Below are 20,937 nucleotides of genomic sequence, written 5' to 3' on the forward strand. Positions count from 1 at the left end.
GAAAGTGGAGCTACGCCATTGGTGGGAATATGGTGACGAGAAAACAGGAATAAATTAGTTGAATGAAAAGCGCTCGTTGATTCCGTGGGGATTAAGGGTGCCGATTTGGAATATAAATTTTTGTTCTAGTGTTTTACGGCTTTCCGAACTGCCTAGATGTAAGGAAAGGCCGCAAACTGCCATACGCTGTTTAGAATGATAAGGAAGATTAAAGTGTCTAGCGACTGGTTTGGATGCGTCCATGTCATTTCTTTCCACATCGCGAAGGTGTTCTCGGAATCGGTCACCCAGTCGTCTTCCTGTTTCGCCAATGTATAACTTATTGCAATAAGTGCAAGTTATGCAGTAAAAAACATTGGTGGAGGTACACGTAAAGTGATCAATGATCTTAATGGATCTTTTGGGTCCCGATATTTTCTCTACGTTATGAATGAAAGGACAAGTTTTGCATCGTGAGCGAGCGCATTTAAAAGTTCCAGATTGGTCATTGCTTTGAAATGAACTCCTGACTAAAAAGTTGCCTATGTTTTTGTCACGTTTGAATGAAATAAGTGGGGGTTGCGAAAAGATAGTGCCAGTCTCTGAATCGTTTTGGAGTAATTTAAAATTTTTTAATTTTTTTCTTCGGAAGAGTGGTCGGCACTAAAAAGTCTAAAAAAACGCAAAGACATTGTCATTAAGGCGGCCGACAAAGGCGGTGCAGTTGCAGCTGTCGTTCAAAAATCTATCATTCTTAAAATTTTTTAATTACTCCAAAACGATTCAGTAATTTAAAATTTTTTAAATTTTTAAATTTTTTTCTTCGGAAGAGTGGTCGGCACTAAAAAATCTAAAAAAACGCAAAGACATTGTCATCAAGGCGGCCGACAAAGGCGGTGCAGTTGCAGCTGTCGTTCAAAAATCTATCATTCTTAAAAATTTTAAATTACTGAATCGTTTTGGAGTAATTTAAAATTTTTAAGAATGATAGATTTTTGAACGACAGCTGCAACTGCACCGCCTTTGTCGGCCGCCTTAATGACAATGTCTTTGCGTTTTTTTAGATTTTTTAGTGCCGACCACTCTTCCTGTTTTCTCGTCACCATATTCCCACCAATGGCGTAGCTCCACTTTCTACATATAAATCCACACACAACCCACAATTCCTCTAATCGCTCTGACGAAGGGCTAACGCTCGAAACGTCAGCTTTTTTACCCTTTACGGTGGCTAATTTACGTTTTCAACCCAGTTGTTAACACTAAATTACCTGCTATACTCTCCCACCGACGCAGCACCACAGTTTCTTTAGAAACTTACCCCTTTATTCATTTATCATTGCATATTATTGTTTTGATCGTACGTAGTTGTTTTGACCGAACGCACGGTTTGAATAAATTATTTTTTGCACTTGGTGCGCGCGCTTTGCTTATGTTTAATTATGATAGACAATCTCGTTTTTGTTAGTCTTTGAAAAAATTTACTCGTGCTTATTTATTCCAAATTGCACTCGAAATCATGTGATTAGTATAGGTAATCACATGATTTCGATTGCAATTTGGAATAAATAAGCACGAGTACATTTTTTCATAGAAAACAAAATTACATGAGCCTTTGAAAAAAATTCCACCTGCTTTTTTATTCCTAGTAATATACATGTAAAAATGACTCAGTTCTGATTGGTTAAGATAAATGCAGTTTTTAGGTAATTCAATGCAGACGAGGGTTAATTCAGTGCAAAGAAAGTAGGAGCTTCATTGTCACGCCTGCTTGAATCCATTCATTCGCTTGTCCCGGAGTATTAGTTTGTGTCAACTGGAAAGCTTTTGGTATCTGTCAACTTTGTCACCGAATTAAATCACGGAGGAAAAACTCTCGTATCCTATACTACCCAAATTGTTCCGCTACATTTTAACTTTCTCATCAGGTAAAGTCAATCGGCGAAGAGACATTGGTAAAGTGAAGAAAATTGTTCCGCAAGCGCGTCAACGGGTTTTTAACGAAGGCTTGTCGAAATTGGATCCAGCATGGGTATTCTCAAGGGAAAAATGTTCAAAATCCTATCAATGATTCTTATTCTGGGTAAGTACCACTCATCTGCTTTGTGAAAGTTTATTACTTTTTTGGGGAAATTTTGTAGCCCGTCACCAAATGAATCCAAATGAAAGAGAATCTAGATTGTCATTCAAGTACGTGATGTTCAAACGAATCAAACTGTTGAAACGTTGTGAACCATGCTTTTTTATAATTTCGGCGTAGAGTAGCTCGAGCAAAGTGTTAAGTTGGGTCGGCTGGTAATTTTCGATTTCCTTGGCAATTGCCTGCTCTAAACAACACTTTTTCCAAACCAACAACCAAAAAGCAGTGCTTTCTATGGTGTTTTCGTTGTTAGAGCTGTTTTTCAGCTGCTGTTTTCAGCTGCTGTGGCGAACAAACCCTACTGAGAACGCCGGCCATTGGTTCGGTGGCAAATTTTTGGCGTACCCAAATGTTGCGACATCCAAGGCTCGCATTTCATAGGCTATCTATGAGTTTCTTTGATTATTGACCAATCAGAATGTCTGGTTTGTTACTTTTTTTTCACTGAAGTAACCCTCTTGTGCATTGAATTACCTGAAAACTGCATTCATCTTAACCAATCAGAACTGAGTAATTTTTTCATGTATATTACTAGGAATAAAAAAGTAGGTGGAATTTTTTTCAAAGACCACAAATTGCAACTGCAACTGCAACTGTTGAAACGTTGTGAACTTTACTCGCTGTGTAATTAAGTTGTCCCATACCATGTGGCAGCGCACAAAGGATTTTGTCTTTTGGAAATTGGTTATATTCACGTCGGAAGGTATTCTTGGGTTGATTTTTATCATCTTCGAAGAGAATTTATATGAGATATTTTCATTTAACCACATTTAAACGTTTTTTAATAACTTTCTTTTTTACATTTGACTCATATAAACTAGGTGTTACAGGGTAATATAGTTGATAACGGAAATTGGCCACCGTAAGGAGTTTCAAAGCTGTCGTTTCTAGGGTTAGCCCTTTATGAGCCCTTCGTTAGGCATTCCCTTTGGCGAAGGGCTAACACTGGAAACACTTGTAATATGATCGGTCACATTTGTAATATGACCAAACTTGTAATATGATTGGTCGGTTTTGACGTGATGTTGTCAATGATATATATGACTCAATTTCCTTTCTCTTCCTTATGCTAGGTCGTTATGTTCGGTGCGGTTGTTGTGTAATTGTTTTCCCATCTCTTCTGTTGCACAGTGCTGGTAGTTGTAGACATCTTGTACAATGTACGTTTGAACGCTCCTCTTCGTCCTCTGAATTCCAACGAGACGATTTATCAAAGTAAACTTAGATAATTATGCCGAAAGAGAGTCTGAGCCCGACCTATCTTGTGGAGTATTCATTGTTCTTAAAAAAGCCTTTGACTTCGTCGATCGCAACATTTTGCTTGATAAGCTCAATCACTATGGCTTTTGTGGATTAATTAAACTAACTCTTACATTAAAAAGTCCAAATTGTAATTTTTCATCCTTACTAAAAGCGACTCGCTTATCAACCAAAACTTTGCATGTTTGATAATGTAAAGAATAAATATGTTCGTTCTCAGTCTAAAGTTTATATAAAATACCTGGGCGTTCTTAATAATCAGAATCTCTCTTGGAAATACCACATTGATTCTATTGTTACAAAATAAGTAAAAATGTTGGGCTGCTTAGAAAGCTACGCCACTCTGTACCTCGACCATTACTACTAAACATCCATGTATAAGTCACTAATTCATCCTTATTTAACTTATGTTCTTGCTGCCTGGGGTTAGGCATGCAAGACTTATCTTAACAAAATTCTAATTCTTCAGAAAAAAACCGTCTTCGTTTGCTGTACTTCGCAGACTGGCACGACCATGCAACTCCTTTATTTCTCGAAGTTAACGTGCTTCCAATAACTTTTCTAGTCCGTGTCAACCTTAATGCACGATATCAATAATGATAAAGCCCCAGCAAACATGTTAAATGCATTTCAGAAAACGTCTGGTATTCATTCATACAATACACGATCGTCTACGTTATCATTTAAGAGTCAGTGACTCCTTATCTTTAATTTGTGTTATTAATGTACTTATCTTACCCCGTCACGATTAGCTTTCCAGCCATTTTCTTTTTTTGTACAAAGAACAAAGAATAAATTTTAAAGAATTCAATAAATTAAATTGAAGACTGAAGTGGCTCGTTTACAGAACTTGTTTCATGTTACGTTTGGACATGACGACGAAGTAGCAAGTTGCAAATGAAATATCCGATGAACTTATTTCACGCACTGACTTGTCACGGAGAATTTTGGGGAGTGCTTCTGAAACCACACCTCAAGCATGCGACAGCTCACAGTTTGACGAAACTACCGTGAATGTTATCTGAACAAATCAGCATCAGAAGCAGGAGAAATGAAAATGGCGATCGAGCTGTTTACACTCATACATTCATCCTGGGCCAAATGTCAAAGCTTCTCTCTTAGCTTTGACATTTTGTTTTGCCTGCTGAAAATTTCAGCGTGCCCAAAGCTGTGGTTAAATGCAGATACTCTAATTTTTAAACAATTTCCTATGCATGTAAAATTTGAGCTGAGATGATCAGATGGTAACTGTAGCTTTGGTTGAGTGGGAAGCGCGTAAATCAGCTCGTTTTAACCGAAATAACTACAACTAATAGAATAACTTATATGGTATAAATTGTGGCGATAATTTCTGCTTGAGTGTCTTTGCTTCATGGAAAGTATTTAGTAAATGAACCTATTTTTTCTCAACGATCCCATAACTGATGGTGATCTTTCCTTTACAGCCGGCAACTCATCTGAAGTCAACCTAAATGGTTGGAGTGGATATTTTTGGAGCCCTAATTTTCCCAACAACTTCCCAACAAACAGAACATCCACATGGAATATCACGGTACCCAGTGGGAAAATTATCAAACTGATCTTTTTTAAGTTCACCCTGGTAACAGGTGGAAACGATGACTGCGCTGGAGCAGTACCAGCGAGTGCCCGTGTTTTTATATCAAACGTTGCTTCCCATGATGGAAAGCCTGGTGACTTTAAGATTTGTGGCCAAAAGCTTCCTCCTCCTGTTTACTCAAATGGAAATTTCCTTCAAGTGACATTTAAATCCGGCTCCATCGCAAACAAAGGATTCAATGCCTCTTTTGAGGCAATAGAAAGAGATACACGTAAGAGTTTTTGATCGTGTATATTGTGATATTTTTATAAAAAAATAAAGGTATTCTCTCTGTCTCTCTCTAAGCTAGTTTAGTGATGTTCTATCTAAAAAGGCATCCAGTGTGATGCTGTCAATCTGACAGCCCCGATACTTCGTTCATAAGGAGCCACATGACCAGTGAGTAAGAGAGACAGAGAGACAGACATAGGGGGAGACAGACAGACAGACAGACAGACAGAGAAAGAGAGACAGGGAGACAGACGAGGAGACAGACAGACAGACAGAGACAGCGAAAGAGAGAGAAACTTTAAGCGCACATTTCATTATCGCAAATAAACGAAAGTTTGTTTTACGTCAACTCAGTACTTACAGTAGATAAGAGACATTGTCCTCAACCTCACGTAGACTTTTTCATTTTTTCAGTATGTCCTACAGATACGATCCTTGATGAAATGTCAGGTTCTCTCTCCTCTCCGTTCAATCCAAGAAACTATCCATTCAACCAGACATGTAGCTGGAAGATTATAGGGAAACAAGGATACCGTGTTGAGCTCACAATACCAGACTATAATCTTGAACGTTGTGGTGGCGCCGCGTGCTTGTGTGATTATATGGAAGTTCAGAATAGCTTCAGTGATCAAGCGCTGCCTGGAAAACTATGTGGTACACCAAGGTTTATTCCTGTAAAATTTTATTCACTGCATGAAACCCTGAGGGTGCTGTTTGTGTCCGATGATGCAAACATGGATTATAACGGATTTAAGGCAACTTACAAGCTGTTGAACCACAGTCCTCCGAGTAAGTAGCATATATATATATGATCGTCAGTCCGTCTTTCAGTTCGTCACCCATACAAGTAATGATATGGAGCTTACTTAATAAAATTGGAGGTTTTCTCTGTTATCAACTCAGGGTGAATGCGAACATCTCTGATATATTGTGTAAGCGGTGATGTATTGGGAAGCTATGCCAACTTTAATTTATCTCTTAACAATCTCCATATTCTTGAATTAGGGGGTAAGAAAATGTGGTGCTGCGTCGGTGGGGGAGTATAACAAGATAATTTGGTTTCATCAACTGAGTTTATAATGTAAGTTGGTCTCTGTAACGAGTTTCAAATATTCATATTCTTGCCTTGGGGCTACTTCCTTATAAACACCATATTGGAATGTATCAGACTGAAGAGTATAGTTTTGAGCCGTTTTGGTTTGTATAGATTGTGGCCATTGGTCGAATCAACAATTAAAAGATAAGCATTTTGATTGCTTGTTACTAACTACTTATTGTCCCACACTCACTTGCTCCTTTTTCATTGTTTACAGTTTGTCCCAAGGAGGCAATCCCTCTCTCAGGCAGCGGGAAAATAAGCAGTACAAACTACCCAAAGAGTAACTACGCTGAGTCTAGAAATTGTACCTGGAACATTACCGCGCCAGCTGACAAAATTGTCAAGTTTACGTTTACTGACTTTGTCTTAAGTGAGTGTTCAGCCAATAATTGTTCGGATTCTTGTTCTTATGTGGAGCTTTATGATGGTGGGTCAACAAGTTCGCCTTTGCTGGGGCGATTTTGCCAGGGGTCGTCTTGGAATGAGACTCAGTTGTCGAGTAGAAACCAAATGTTTGTGATGTTCCATCCTGGAAAAGCAGTTGCACGTGGATTTGAAGCGAAATATGCATCCACAACGACCGGTGGTGAGTACCCTCTAAAGTTTATTCTGAATATCGTCTTTTATAATCTTCAAATTTTCCTCTTACGCGAGTTTGGTCTTGATCAGTGGTGAAGCACTGCCTGGAAAACTATGTGGCACACCAAGGTTTATTCCTGTAAAATTTTATTCACTACATGAAAGCTTGAGGGTACTGTTTGTGTCCGATGATGCAAACATGGATTATAACGGATTTAAGGCAACTTACAAGCTGTTGAACCACAGTCCTCCAAGTAAGTAGCATATATATGATCGTCAGTCCGTCTTTTCCATGAAACATGCTTATGCAGCATCAAAATAAAAGAATACCAGCAAAAACAGCAAAAAAAAAAAAGATTCAACTAAGAATAGAGAACGCCATTTTTCAAGAAAGTGATTTGGGGTTAGGGGAACATGTTTTTAAGAAATCATATGTCTGATTATTAAGGCTGCCTCCATGAAAGAAGAGCTGTTTTATATCGTTAGTATGAAGCAAAAATTTGAGACATACGGGTCGCTTTTCCGATGGTTGCCTTGCTAGCTAATCCCATTAAGGAGGGGGGCATTGGGATTTTGGGCACACCAGGGTTTATTCCTGTAAAATTTTATTCACTCAACGAAAGCTTGAGGGTGCTGTTTGTGTCCGACGATACAATCATGGATTTTGACGGATTTGGGGCAACTTATAAGCTGTTGAACCACAGTCCTCCAAGTAAGTAGCATATATATATGATCGTCAGTCCGTCTTTTCCATGAAACATGCTTATGCAGCATCAAAATAAGAGAATAACTGCAAAAGGAGCAAAAAAGAAAAAAAATTCAACTAAGATAGAATAGAGAATGCCATTTTTCAAAAAAAGTGGTGCAGGGAACATGTTATCCAGAAATCATATGCCTGATCACTAAGGCTACCTCCATAAAAGAAAAGCTGTTTTCTATTGTTAGTATGAAGCCAAAAGTTTAAACATACGGGTCGCTTTTCCGGTGGTTGCCTTGCTAACTAATCCCATTAAGGAGGGGGACATTGGGATTTTCGGTTCTGCTGTTTTGACTATTTTTTAGATCGGTTTTTCGTCTTTTTCGGTTTCTACGCCAAAAACGTCGCTTTTTCGGTTTTGGTGTTCATCGCGGTTTGCAGATTTTCCGTTTTTTAGCATTTGGTTTCCGGTTTTCGCGAAAAATACTAACGGGTTTTCGGATTTGATATCTGATGCGGTTTTGATTTTTCCTATTTGACCTATTTGGCAATTATGCGCCTCCACTGCTGACCTCGAATAGCTACTAAACGCAAATTTTATTGAGTGGAATGCTTGACAAACCAATTGAAATATCGCAGGGATCCCTGGGTAGCCTAGATGTAGCCGTACCCTCCCCCTCCCCCTCCCCCAAGGTGAGCTGGGGAGGGGAGGGTAAGCTTACACGTAGGGTACCGTTAGGCACAGAACATTGCCAGAGTTTCTTTAACAACGCCACCTCGAAGTTAATGACCAAGTTACAGGCCACATGTGACTGATTGATTTAACATTTCAATGGAATCTCCAAACCTTCAGGTCTTAGTTCGAAAATAGAAATATTAGATGAGGGATTTTCGATGAAACTTTCCAGAGCTATCACTATTTGCGACTGCAAAATTGTAATCCTATTGAGGACTTTTGTGCGGATTTCCCTAATTTAACTGGGGTCCATTACCAGCTGCTGTGTCCGGAGAGACCACGCTCGAGGCCCTCGAGAGAGCAGCTGTTAATTTAAGCAGATACTAGAAGATACGAATGCCAAGTCCATGCCATTCATAAATCCTGTAATGAAATTAGTGTAGCTTACTCTGTATGCTCCACCTGTCTCTACTGTATCGGATCGATCAGGGTTTTAATAACTGCGGTGTGAAAATGTATCGGTTTTGACAGTTTTGCATGCGGTTTTCGGTTTTGATCGAATTTTTTTACCGGTTTTTTGGTGTTGGATGATTTTTTCTACGGTTTTGCCGTTTCTAAAAGGCCTCAATGCCTCCCTCATTAAGAATATCTGTTAAGGTGCCTTCTCTTTCAAGTGACATTCGACCGGAACAAAAGAGGAAGGAATGATAGCAATGGTTTTTTCTCCTCTCACATATTTCAACGGAAATATTTTTATTCCAGTTTGTCCGAAGGAAGTAATTCCTCTCTCTGGTAGCGGAAAGATAAGCAGCCCGAACTACCCAATGAGTAACTACGCCATGTCTACCAATTGTACGTGGAAAATAGCAGGATCTGCCAGTCAAAAGATAAAGTTTGCCTTCACTGACCTTGCCCTTAGTCCATGTGCTGCCGATTGTAATTCGGATTCTTGCCCCTATGTTGAGCTTTACGATGGTGGCTTGTGCAATTTTGTTAGTCTTTGAAAAAATTTACTCGTGCTTATTTATTCCAAATTGCACTCGAAATCATGTGATTACCTTTACAAACTGTACGAGAAAATCATGTATAATATTCATCAAAAAATAAGAGATAGCTTCTCAGAAGCAAAGCGCGCGCATCAAGTGCAAAAATAATTTATCCAAACGGGGGGTGTCGGTCAAACAACCGCGAACAATGAAAACAATAATATACAATGATATTTTCACATCTTTAAGGCGCAAAAAAGTTCAAAGTCCGGATATACAGTTCAAGGAATTGTTCAGTCTGTGTCCCAATCACTTTCGATGAAATGGAATCGTCGTTTCTCAGGTTTAACCATGCCTGTTTTTTTATTTCGGCGTATAGTAGCACGAGCAAAGTGTTAAGCTGGGTGGGCTAGTAATTTTCGATTTCCTTGGCAATTGCCTTCTCGGAACAACACTTTTTCCAAACCGACAACCAAAAAGCAGTGCTTTTTACGGTGTTTTCGTTGTTAGAGCTGTTTTTCAGCTGCTGTTTTCAGCTGCTGTGGCGGAAGAAACCCTACTGAGAACGCCGGCCATTGGTTCTGCGGCAAATTTTTTGCGTATCCAAATGTTGCGACATCCAAGGCTCGCATTTGATAGGCTATCTGGGAGCTTCTTTGACTATTGACCAATCAAAATTGCACACACCCTACGGGCTCATCCAGTTTTGTTTTCTTTGAAAAATTTTTCTCGTGCTTATTTATTCCAAATTGCACTCGAAATCATCTGATTACCTGATTACCAAAATTCTGTAGCCCGTCACCAAATGAATCACAATGAAAGAGAATCTAGATTGTCATTCATCTGCTACGTGATGTTCAAACGAATCAAACTGTTGAAACGTTGTGAACTTTACTCGCTGTGTAGTTAAGTTGTCCCATACCATGTGGCATCGCACAAAGGATTTTGTCGTTTGGAAATTGGTTATATTTACGTCGGAAGGTATCCTTGGGTTGATTTTTATCATCTTCGAAGGGAATTTATATGAGATATTTTCATTTAACCACATTTAAATGTATTTTTATAACTTTCTTTTTTACATTTGACTCATAGAAATTAGGTGTTACAGGGTAATTTAGTTGATAACGGAAATTGGCCACCGTAAGGAGTTTCAAAGCTGTCGTTACTAGGGTTAGCCCTTTATGAGCCCTTCGTTAGGCATTCCCTTTGGCGAAGGGCTAACACTGGAAACACTTGTAATATGATCGGTCACATTTGTAATATGACCAAACTTGTGATATGATTGGTCGGTTTTGACGTGATGTTGTCAATGATATATATGACTCAATTTCTTTCTCTTCCTTATGCTAGGTCGTTATGTTCGGTGCGGTTGTTGTGTAATTGTTGTCCCAAGTCGTCTGTTGCACAGTGCTGGTAGTTGTAGACATCTTGTACAATGTACGTTTGAACGCTCCTCTTCGTCCTCTGAATTCCAACGAGACGATTTATCAAAGTAAACTTAGATAATTATGCCGAAAGAGAGTCTGAGCCCGACCTATCTTGTGGAGTATTCATTGATCTTAAAAAAGCCTTCGACATCGTCGATCGCAACATTTTGCTTGATAAGCTCAATCACTATGGCTTTTGTGGATTAATTAAACTAACTCTTAACATTAAAAAGTCCAAATTGTAATTTTTCATCCTTACCAAAAGCGACTCCCTTATCCACCAAAACTTTGCAGGTTTGATAATGTAAAGAATAAATATGTTCGTCCTCAGTCTAAAGTTTATACAAAATACCTGGGCGTTCTTAATAATCAGAATCTCTCTTGGAAATACCACATTGATTCTATTGTTACAAAATTAGGAAAAATGTTGGGCTGCTTAGAAAGCTATGCTACTCTGTACCTCGACCATTACGACTAAATATCCATGTATAAGTCACTAATTCATCCTTATTTAACTTATGATCTTGCTGCCTGAGGTCAGGCATGCAAGACTTATCTTAACAAAATTCTAATTCTTCAGAAAAAAACCGTCTTCGTTTGCTGTACTTCGCAGACTGGCACGACCATGCAACTCCTTTATTTCTCGAAGTTCACATGCTTCCAATAACTTTTTTAGTCCGTGTCAACCTTAATGCACGATATCAATAATGATAAAGCCCCAGCAAACACGTTAAATTTATTTCAGAAAACGTCTGGTATTCACTCATACAATATACGTTATCATTTAAGAGTCAGTGACTCCTTGTCTTTAATTTGTGTTATTCATGTACTTATCTTACCCCGTCAGGATTAGCTTTCCAGCCATTTTCTTTTTTTGTACAAAGAACAAAGAATAAATTTTAAAGAATTCAATAAATTAAATTGAAGACTGAAGTGGCTCGTTTACAGAACCTGTTTCATGTTACGTTTGGACGTGACGATGAAGTAGCAAGTTGCAAATGAAATATCCGATGAACTTATTTCACGCACTGACTTGTCACGGAGAATTTTGGGGAGTGCTTCTGAAACCACACCTCAAGCACGTGACAGCTCACAGTTTGTTATCTAAACAAATGAGCATAAGAAGCAGGAGAAATGAAAATGGCGATCGAGCTGTTTACACTCATACATTCATCCTGGGTTTCCTGACATTTCGTTTTGCCTGCTGAAAATGTCAGCGTGCCCAAAGCTGTGGTTAAATGCAGATACTCTAATTTTTAAACTATTTCCTATGCATGTAAAATTTGAGCTGAGATGATCAGATGGTCACTGTAGCTTTGGTTGAGTGGGAAGCGCGTAAATCAGCTCGTTTTAACCGAAATAACTACAACTAATAAAATAACTTATATGGTATAAATTGTGGCGATAATTTCTGCTTGAGCGTCTTTGCTTCGTGGAAAGTATTTCGTAAATGAACTTATTTTTTTCTCAACGATCCAATAACTGATGGTGATCTTTCCTTCACAGCCGGCAACTCATCTGAAGTCAACCTAAATGGTTGGAGTGGATATTTTTGGAGCCCTAATTTTCCCAACACCTTCCCAACAAGCAGAACATCCACATGGAATATCACGGTACCCAGTGGGAAAATTATCAAACTGATCTTTTTGAACTTCACCCTGGTAACAGGTGAAAACGATGACTGCGCTGGAGCAGTACCAACGAGTGCCCGTGTTTTTATATCAAACGTTGCCTCACATGATGGAAAGCCTGGTGACTTTAAGATTTGTGGCCAAAAGCTTCCTCCTCCTGTTTACTCAGATGGAAATTTCCTTCAAGTGACATTTGAATCCCGCGCCACCGTAAACAAAGGATTCAATGCCTCTTTTGAGGCGATAGATAGCGACACACGTAAGTGTTTTTGATCGTGTATATTGTGATATTTTTATAAAAAAAATAAAGGTATTCTCTCTGTCTCTCTCTCGAAGCTGGTTTAGTGATGTTCTATCTAAAAAGGCGTCCAGTGTGATGCTGTCAATCTGACAGCCCCGATACTTCGTTCATAAGGAGCCTCACGACCACTGAGTAAGAGAGACAGACATAGGGGGAGACAGACAGACAGAGAAAGAGAGACAGGAAGATAGACGGGGAGATAGACAGACAGACAGAGACAGCGAAAGAGAGAGAAGCTTTAAGCGCACATTTCATTATCGCAAATAAACGAAAGCTCGTTTTACGTGAACTCAGTAATTACAGTAGATAAGAGACATTGTCCTCAACCTCACGTAGACTTTTTTCATTTTTTCAGTGTGTCCTACAGATATGATCCTTGATGAAACATCAGGTTCTTTCTCCTCTCCCTTTCACCCAAGAAACTATCCATTCAACCAGACATGTAGCTGGAAGATTATAGGGAAACAAGGATATCGTGTTGAGCTCACAATACCAGACCATAATATTGAACGTTGTGATGGCGCCGCGTGCTCGTGTGATTATATGGAAGTTCAGAATAGCTTCAGTGATCAAGCGCTGCCTGGAAAACTATGTGGTACACCAAGGGATATTCCTGTAAAATTTTATTCACTGCATGAAAGCTTAAGGGTGCTGTTTGCGTCCGATGATGCAAACATGGATTATGACGGATTTAAGGCAACTTACAAGCTGTTGAACCACAGTCCTCCGAGTAAGTAGCATATATATATATGATCGTCAGTCCGTCTTTCAGTTCGTCACCCATACAAGTAATGATATGGAGCTTACTTAATAAAATTGGAGGTTTTCTCTGTTATCAACTCAGGGTGAATGCGAACATCTCTGATATATTGTGTAAGCGGTGATGTATTGGGAAGCTATGCCAACTTTAATTTATCTCTTAACAATCTTCATATTCTTGAATTAGGGGGTAAGAAAATGTGGTGCTGCGTCGGTGGGGGAGTATAACAAGATAATTTGGTTTCATCAACTGAGTTTATAATGTAAATGGGTCACCGTAACGAGTTTCAAATATTCATATTCTTGCCTTGGGGCTACTTCCTTATAAACACCATATTGGAATGTATCAGACTGAAGAGTATAGTTTTGAGCCGTTTTGGTTTGTATAGATTGTGGCCATTGGTCGAATCAACAATTAAAAGATAAGCATTTTGATTGCTTGTTACTAACTACTTATTGTCCCACACTCACTTGCTCCTTTTTCATTGTTTACAGTTTGTCCCAAGGAGGCAATCCCTCTCTCAGGCAGCGGGAAAATAAGCAGTACAAACTACCCAAAGAGTTACTACACTCCGTCTAGAAATTGTACCTGGAACATTACCGCGCCAGCTGACAAAATTGTCAAGTTTACGTTTACTGACTTTGTCTTAAGTGAGTGTTCAGCCAATAATTGTTCGGATTCTTGTTCTTATGTGGAGCTTTATGATGGTGGGTCAACAAGTTCGCCCTTGCTGGGGCGATTTTGCCAGGGGTCGTCTTGGAAAGAGACTCAGTTGTCGAGTGGAAACCAAATGTTTGTGATGTTCCATCCTGGAAAAGCAGTTGCTCGTGGATTTGAAGCGAAATATGAATCCACAACGACTAGTGGTGAGTACCCTCTCAAGTTTATTCTGAATATCGTCTTTTATAATCTTCAAATTTTCCTGTTACGTGAGTTTGGTCTTGATCAGTGGTGAAGCGCTGCCTGGAAAACTATGTGGCACACCAAGGTTTATTTCTGTAAAATTTTATTCACTAAATCAAAGCTTGAGGGTGCTGTTTGTGTCCGATGATGCAAACATGGATTATGACGGATTTGGGGCAACTTACAAGCTGTTGAACCACAGTCCTCAAAGTAAGTAGCATATATATATGATCATCAGTCGTCTTTTCCATGAAACATGCTTATGCAGCATCAAAATAAAAGAATACCAGCAAAAACAGCAAAAAATAAAAAAAGAAAGATTCAACTAAGAATAGAGAACGCCATTTTTCAAGAAAGTGATTTGGGGTTAGGGGAGCATGTTTTTAAGAAATCATATGCCTGATTATTAAGGCTGCCTCCATTAAAGAAGAGCTGTTTTATATCGTTAGTATGAAGCAAAAATTTGAGACATACGGGTCGCTTCTCCGATGGTTCCCTTGCTAGCTAATCCCATTAAGGAGGGGGGCATTGGGATTTTGGGCACACCAGGGTGTATTCCTGTAAAATTTTATTCACTCAACGAAAGCTTGAGGGTGCTGTTTGTGTCCGACGATACAATCATGGATTTTGACGGAGTTGGGGCAACTTACAAGCTGTTGAACCACAGTCCTCCAAGTAAGTAGCATATATATATGATCGTCAGTCCGTCTTTTCCATGAAACATGCTTATGCAGCATCAAAATAAGAGAATAACTGCAAAAGGAGCAAAAAAGAAAAATTCAACTAAGATGGAATAGAGAACACCATTTCTCAAGAGAGTCGTTAAGGGAACATGTTATCCAGAAATCATATGCCTGATGACTAAGGCTACCTCCATAAAAGAAGAGCTGTTTTCTATTTTTAGTATGAAGCAAAAACATACGGGTCGCTTTTCCGATGGTTGCCTTGCTAGCTAATCCCATTAAGGAGGGGGGCATTGGGATTTTCGGTTCTGCAGTTTTGACTATTTTTTAGATCGGTTTTTCGTTTTTTTCGGTTTCTACGCCAAAAACTTCGCTTTTTCGGTTTTGGTGTTCATCGCGGTTTGCAGATTTTCCGTTTTTTAGCATTTGGTTTCCGGTTTTCGCGAAAAATACTAACGGGTTTTCGGATTTGATATCTGATGCGGTTTTGATTTTTCCTATTTGACCTATTTGGCAATTACCGCCTCCACTGCTGATCTCGAATAGCTACTAAACGCAAATGTTATTGAGTGGAATGCTTGACAAACCAATTGAAATATCGCAGGGATCCCTAGGTAGCCCACGTGTAGCCGTACCCTCCCCCTCCCCCAAGGTGAGCTGGGGAGGGGAGGGTAAGCTTACACGAAGGGTACCGTTAGGCACAGAACATTGCCAGAGTTTCTTTATCAACGCCACCTCGAAGTTGGTGACCAAGTTACAAGCCACATGTGACTGATTGATTAAACATTTCAATGGAATCTCCAAACTTTCAGGTCTTAGTTCGAAAATAGAAATATTAGATGAGGGATTTTCGATGAAACTTTCCAGAGCTATCACTATTTGCGACTGCAAAATTGTAATCCTATTGAGGGCTTTTGTGCGGATTTCCCTAATTTAACTGGGGTCCATTACCAGCTGCTGTGTCCGGAGAGACCACGCTCGAGGCCCTCGAGAGAGCAGCTATTAATTTAAGCAGATACTAGAAGATACGAATGCCAAGTCCATGCCATTCATAAATCCTGTAATGAAATTAGTGTAGCTTACTCTGTATGCTCCACCTGTCACTACTGTATCGGATCGATCAGGGTTTTAATAACTGCGGTGTGAAAATGTATCGGTTTTGACAGTTTTGCATGCGGTTTTCGGTTTTGATCGAATTTTTTTACCGGTTTTTTGGTGTTGGATGATTTTTTCTACGGTTTTGCCGTTTCTAAAAGGCCTCAATGCCTCCCTCATTAAGAATATCTGTTAAGGTGCCTTCTCTTTCAAGTGACATTCGACTAGAACAAAAGTGGAAGGAATGATAGCAATGGTTTTTTCTCCTCTCAGATATTTCAACGGAAATATTTTTATGCCAGTTTGTCCGAAGGAAGTAATTCCTCTCTCTGGTAGCGGAAAGATAAGCAGCCCGAACTACCCAATGAGTAACTACGCCATGTCTACCAATTGTACGTGGAAAATAACAGGATCTGCCAGTCAAAAGATAAAGTTTGCCTTCACTGACTTTGCCCTTAGTCCATGTGCTGCCGATTGTAATTCGGATTCTTGCCCCTATGTTGAGCTTTACGATGGTGGCTTGTGCAATTTTGTTAGTCTTTGAAAAAATTTACTCGTGCTTATTTATTCCAAATTGCACTCGAAATCATGTGATTACCTTTACAAACTGTACGAGAAAATCATGTATAATATTCATCAAAAAATAAGAGATAGCTTCTCAGAAGCAAAGCGCGCGCATCAAGTGCTAAAATAATTTATTCAAACCGTGCGTTCGGTCAAACAACCGCGAACGATGAAATCAATAATATATAATGATATTTTCACATCTGTAAGCCGCAAAAAGTTCAAAGTCCGGATATACAGTTCAAGGAATTGTTCAGTCTGTGTCCCAATCACTTTCGATGAAATGGAATCGTCGTTTCTCAGGTTTAACCATGCTTGTTTTTAATTTCGGCGTATAGTAGCACGAGCAAAGTGTTAAGCTGGGTGGGCTAGTAATTTTCGATTTCCTTGGCAATTGCCTTCTCGGAACAACACTTTTTCCAAACCGACAACCAAAAAGCAGTGCTTTTTACGGTGTTTTCGTTGTTAGAGCTGTTTTTCAGCTGCTGTTTTCAGCTGCTGTGGCGGAAGAAACCCTACTAAGAACGCTGACCATTGGTTCTGTGGCAAATTTTTTGCGTATCCAAATGTTGCGACATCCAAGGCTCGCATTTGATAGGCTATCTGTGAGCTTCTTTGACTATTGACCAATCAAAATTGCACACACCCTACGGGCTCATCTAGTTTTGTTTTCTTTGAAAAATTTTACTCGTGCTTATTTAGTCCAAATTGTACTCGAAATCATCTGATTACCTGATTACCAAAATTCTGTAGCCCGTCACCAAATGAATCCCAATGAAAGAGAATCTAGATTGTCATTCATCTGCTACGTGATGTTCAAACGAATCAAACTGTTGAAACGTTGTGAACTTTACTCGCTGTGTAGTTAAGTTGTCCCATACCATGTGGCAACGCACAAAGGATTTTGTCGTTTGGAAATTGGTTATATTCACGCCGGAAGGTATCCTTGGGTTGATTTTTATCATCTTCGAAGGGAATTTATATGAGATATTTTCATTAAACCACATTTAAATGTATTCCTATAACTTTCTTTTTTACATTTGACTCATAGAAATTAGGTGTTACAGGGTAATTTAGTTGATAACGGAAATTGGCCACCGTAAGGAGTTTCAAAGCTGTCGTTACTAGGGTTAGCCCTTTATGAGCCCTTCGTTAGGCATTCCCTTTGGCGAAGGGCTAACACTGGAAACACTTGTAATATGATCGGTCACATTTGTAATATGACCAAACTTGATTGGTCAGTTTTGACGTGATGTTGTCAATGATATATATGACGCAATTTCTTTCTCTTCCTTATGCTAAGTCGTTATGTTCGGTTCGGTTCGGTTGATTCTATTGTTACAAAATTAGGAAAATTGTTGGGCTGCTTACAAAGCTACGCCACTCTGTACCTCGACCATTACGACTAAATATCCATGTATAAGTCACTAATTCATCCTTATTTAACCTATGGTCTTGCTGCCTGGGGTCAGGCATGCAAGACTTATCTGAACAAAATTCTAATTCTTCAGAAAAAAACCGTCTTCGTTTGCTGTACCTCGCAGACTGGCACGACCGTGCAACTCCTTTATTTCTCGAAGCTAACGTGCTTCCCATAACTTTTCTAGTCCGTGTCAACCTTAATGCACGATATCAATAATGATAAAGCCCCAGCAAACATGTTAAATTTATTTCAGAAAACGTCTGATATTCACTCTTACAATACACGATCGTCTCCGTCATCATTTAAGAGTCAGTGACTCCATGTCTTTAATTTGTGTTATTCATGTACTTATCTTACCCCGTCATGATTAGCTTTCCAGCCATTTGCTGGGCAAACTATCACTTTTCTTTTTTTGTACAAAGAACAAAGAATAAATTTTAAAGAATTCAATAAATTAAATTGAAGACTGAAGTGGCTCGTTTACAGAACCTGTTTCATGTTTTGTTTGGACGTGACGACGAAGTAGCAAGTTGCAAATGAAATATCCGATGAACTTATTTCACGCACTGACTTGTCACTGAGAATTTTGGGGAGTGCTTCTGAAACCACACCTCAAGCACGCGACAGCTAACAGTTTGACGAAACTACCGTGAATATTATCTGAACAAATGAGCATAAGAAGCAGGAGAAATGAAAATGGTGATCGAGCTATTTACGAGCTATTTTGTCGTGCATACTGAAAATGTCAGCGTACCCAAAGCTGTGGTTAAATGCAAATACTGTAATTTTTAAATAATTTCCTATGCATGTAAAATTTGAGCTTAGATGATCAGATGGTAACTGTAGCTTTGGTTCAGTGGGAAGCGCGTAAATCAGTTCGTTTTAACCGAAATAACTATAACTAATAGAATAACTTATAATGGTATAAATTGTGACTATAAATTTTGCTTGAGCGTCTTTTCTTCGAGGAAAGTATTTCGTAAATGAAATTACTGATGGTGATCTTTCCTTAACAGCCGGCAACTCATCTGAAGTCAACCTAAATGGTTGGAGTGGATATTTTTGGAGCTCTAATTTTCCCAACAACTTCCCAACAAACAGAACATCCACATGGAATATCACGGTACCTAATGGGAAAATTATCAAACTGACCTTTTTGAACTTCACCCTGGTAGCAGGTGAAAATGATGACTGCGCTGGAGCAGCATTAACGAGTGCCCGTGTTTTTATATCAAACGTTGCTTCCCATGGTGGAGAGCCTGATGACTTTAAGATTTGTGGTCAAAAGCTTACTCCTCCTGTTTACTCAGATGGAAATTTCCTTCAAGTGACATTTGAATCCCGCACCACCGTAAACAAAGGATTCAATGCCTCTTTTGAGGCGATAGATAGAGACACACGTAAGTGTTTTTGATCGTGTATATTGTGATATTGTTATAAAAAAAATAAAGGTATTCTCTCTGTCTCTCTCTCTCTAAGCTGGTTTAGTGATGTTCTATCTAAAAAGGCATCCAGTGTGATGCTGTCAATCTGACAGCCCCGATACTTCGTTCATAGGGAGCCTCATGACCAGTGAGTAAGAGAGACAGAGAGACAGACATAGGGGGAGACAGACAGACAGAGAAAGAGAGACAGGGAGACAGACGGGAAGACAGACAGACAGACAGAGACAGCGAAAGAGAGAGAAGCTTTAAGCGCACATTTCATTATCGCAAATAAACGAAAGCTCGTTTTACGTGAGCTCAGTAATTACAGTAGATAAGAGACATTATCCTCAACCTCACGTAGACTTTTTTCATTTTTTCAGTGTGTCCTACAGATATGATCCTTGATGAAATGTCAGTTTCTTTCTCCTCTCCGTTCAATCCAAGAAACTATCCATTCAACCAGACATGTAGCTGGAAGATTAAAGGGAGACAAGGATATCGTGTTGAGCTCACAATACCAGACTATAATCTTGAACGTTGTGGTGGCGCCGCGTGCTTGTGTGATTATATGGAAGTTCAGAATAGCTTCAGTGATAAAGCGCTGCCTGGAAAACTATGTGGTACACCAAGGTTTATTCCTTTCATATTTTATTCACTGCACGAAAGCCTGAGGGTGGTGTTTGTGTCCGATGATACAAACATGGATTATAATGGATTTCGGGCAACTTACAAGCTGTTGAACTACAGTCCTCCAAGTAAGTAGAGAAAACAACGTCATGAAATCTAAGAGTTCGCTGAGAGAAGATGTTTCATGAAATAAATTCACCCATACAAGTAATGATATGGAGCTTACTGAATAAAATTGGAGGTTTCCTCTGTTATCAACTCAGGGTGAATGCGAATCTCTGATATATTGTGTAGGCGGTGATGTATTGGGAAGCTATGCCAACTTTAATTTATCTCTTAACAATCTTCATATTCTTGAATTAGGGGGTAAGAAAATGTGGTGCTGCGTCGGTGGGGGAGTATAACAAGATAATTTGGTTTCATCAACTGAGTTTATAATGTAAATGGGTCACCGTAACGAGTTTCAAATATTCATATTCTTGCCTTGGGGCTACTTCCTTATAAACACCATATTGGAATGTATCAGACTGAAGAGTATAGTTTTGAGCCGTTTTGGTTTGTATAGATTTTGGCCATTGGTCGAATCAACAATTAAAAGATAAGCATTTTGATTGCTTGTTACTAACTACTTATTGTCCCACACTCACTTGCTCCTTTTTCATTGTTTACAGTTTGTCCCAAGGAGGCAATTCCTCTCTCAGGCAGCGGGAAAATAAGCAGTACAAACTACCCAAAGAGTAACTACACTGCGTTTAGAAATTGTACCTGGAACATTACCGCGCCAGCTGACAAAATTGTCAAGTTTACGTTTACTGACATTGTCTTCAGTGAGTGTTCAGCCAATAATTGTTCGGA

The 20,937-nt window shown here is 39.2% G+C and overlaps 1 protein-coding gene across 1 annotated transcript; it reads left to right on the plus strand.

The window, feature by feature from the left end:
* Positions 1–4,766: 4,766 nt before the first annotated feature.
* LOC136280865 (cubilin-like) lies at positions 4,767–20,218 on the plus strand. Its single transcript, XM_066166600.1, has 11 exons — positions 4,767–5,205; positions 5,619–5,993; positions 6,518–6,889; positions 7,424–7,594; positions 9,018–9,191; positions 12,175–12,509; positions 12,937–13,195; positions 13,855–14,226; positions 14,768–14,938; positions 19,045–19,428; positions 19,836–20,218. The coding sequence occupies exons 1-11, from the start codon at positions 4,767–4,769 to the stop codon at positions 20,216–20,218; spliced, it is 3,435 nt and encodes a 1,144-aa protein (XP_066022697.1).
* Positions 20,219–20,937: the final 719 nt, after the last annotated feature.

Source organism: Pocillopora verrucosa, chromosome 5 (genome assembly GCF_036669915.1).
Source record: "Pocillopora verrucosa isolate sample1 chromosome 5, ASM3666991v2, whole genome shotgun sequence".
Classification (NCBI taxonomy): domain Eukaryota; kingdom Metazoa; phylum Cnidaria; class Anthozoa; order Scleractinia; family Pocilloporidae; genus Pocillopora; species Pocillopora verrucosa.

What these genes read in the sequence shown, in the direction of transcription:
- LOC136280865 (XM_066166600.1), top strand. Translation starts at nt 4,767, where the DNA reads ATGAACCTATTTTTTCTCAACGATCCCATAACTGATGGTGATCTTTCC. An exon ending in GTTGAACCACAGTCCTCCGA is followed by an intron (nt 5,994 to 6,517) that starts GTAAGTAGCATA and finishes CATTGTTTACAG; the next exon opens with TTTGTCCCAAGGAGGCAATC. An exon ending in TAGTCCATGTGCTGCCGATT is followed by an intron (nt 9,192 to 12,174) that starts GTAATTCGGATT and finishes TTTCCTTCACAG; the next exon opens with CCGGCAACTCATCTGAAGTC.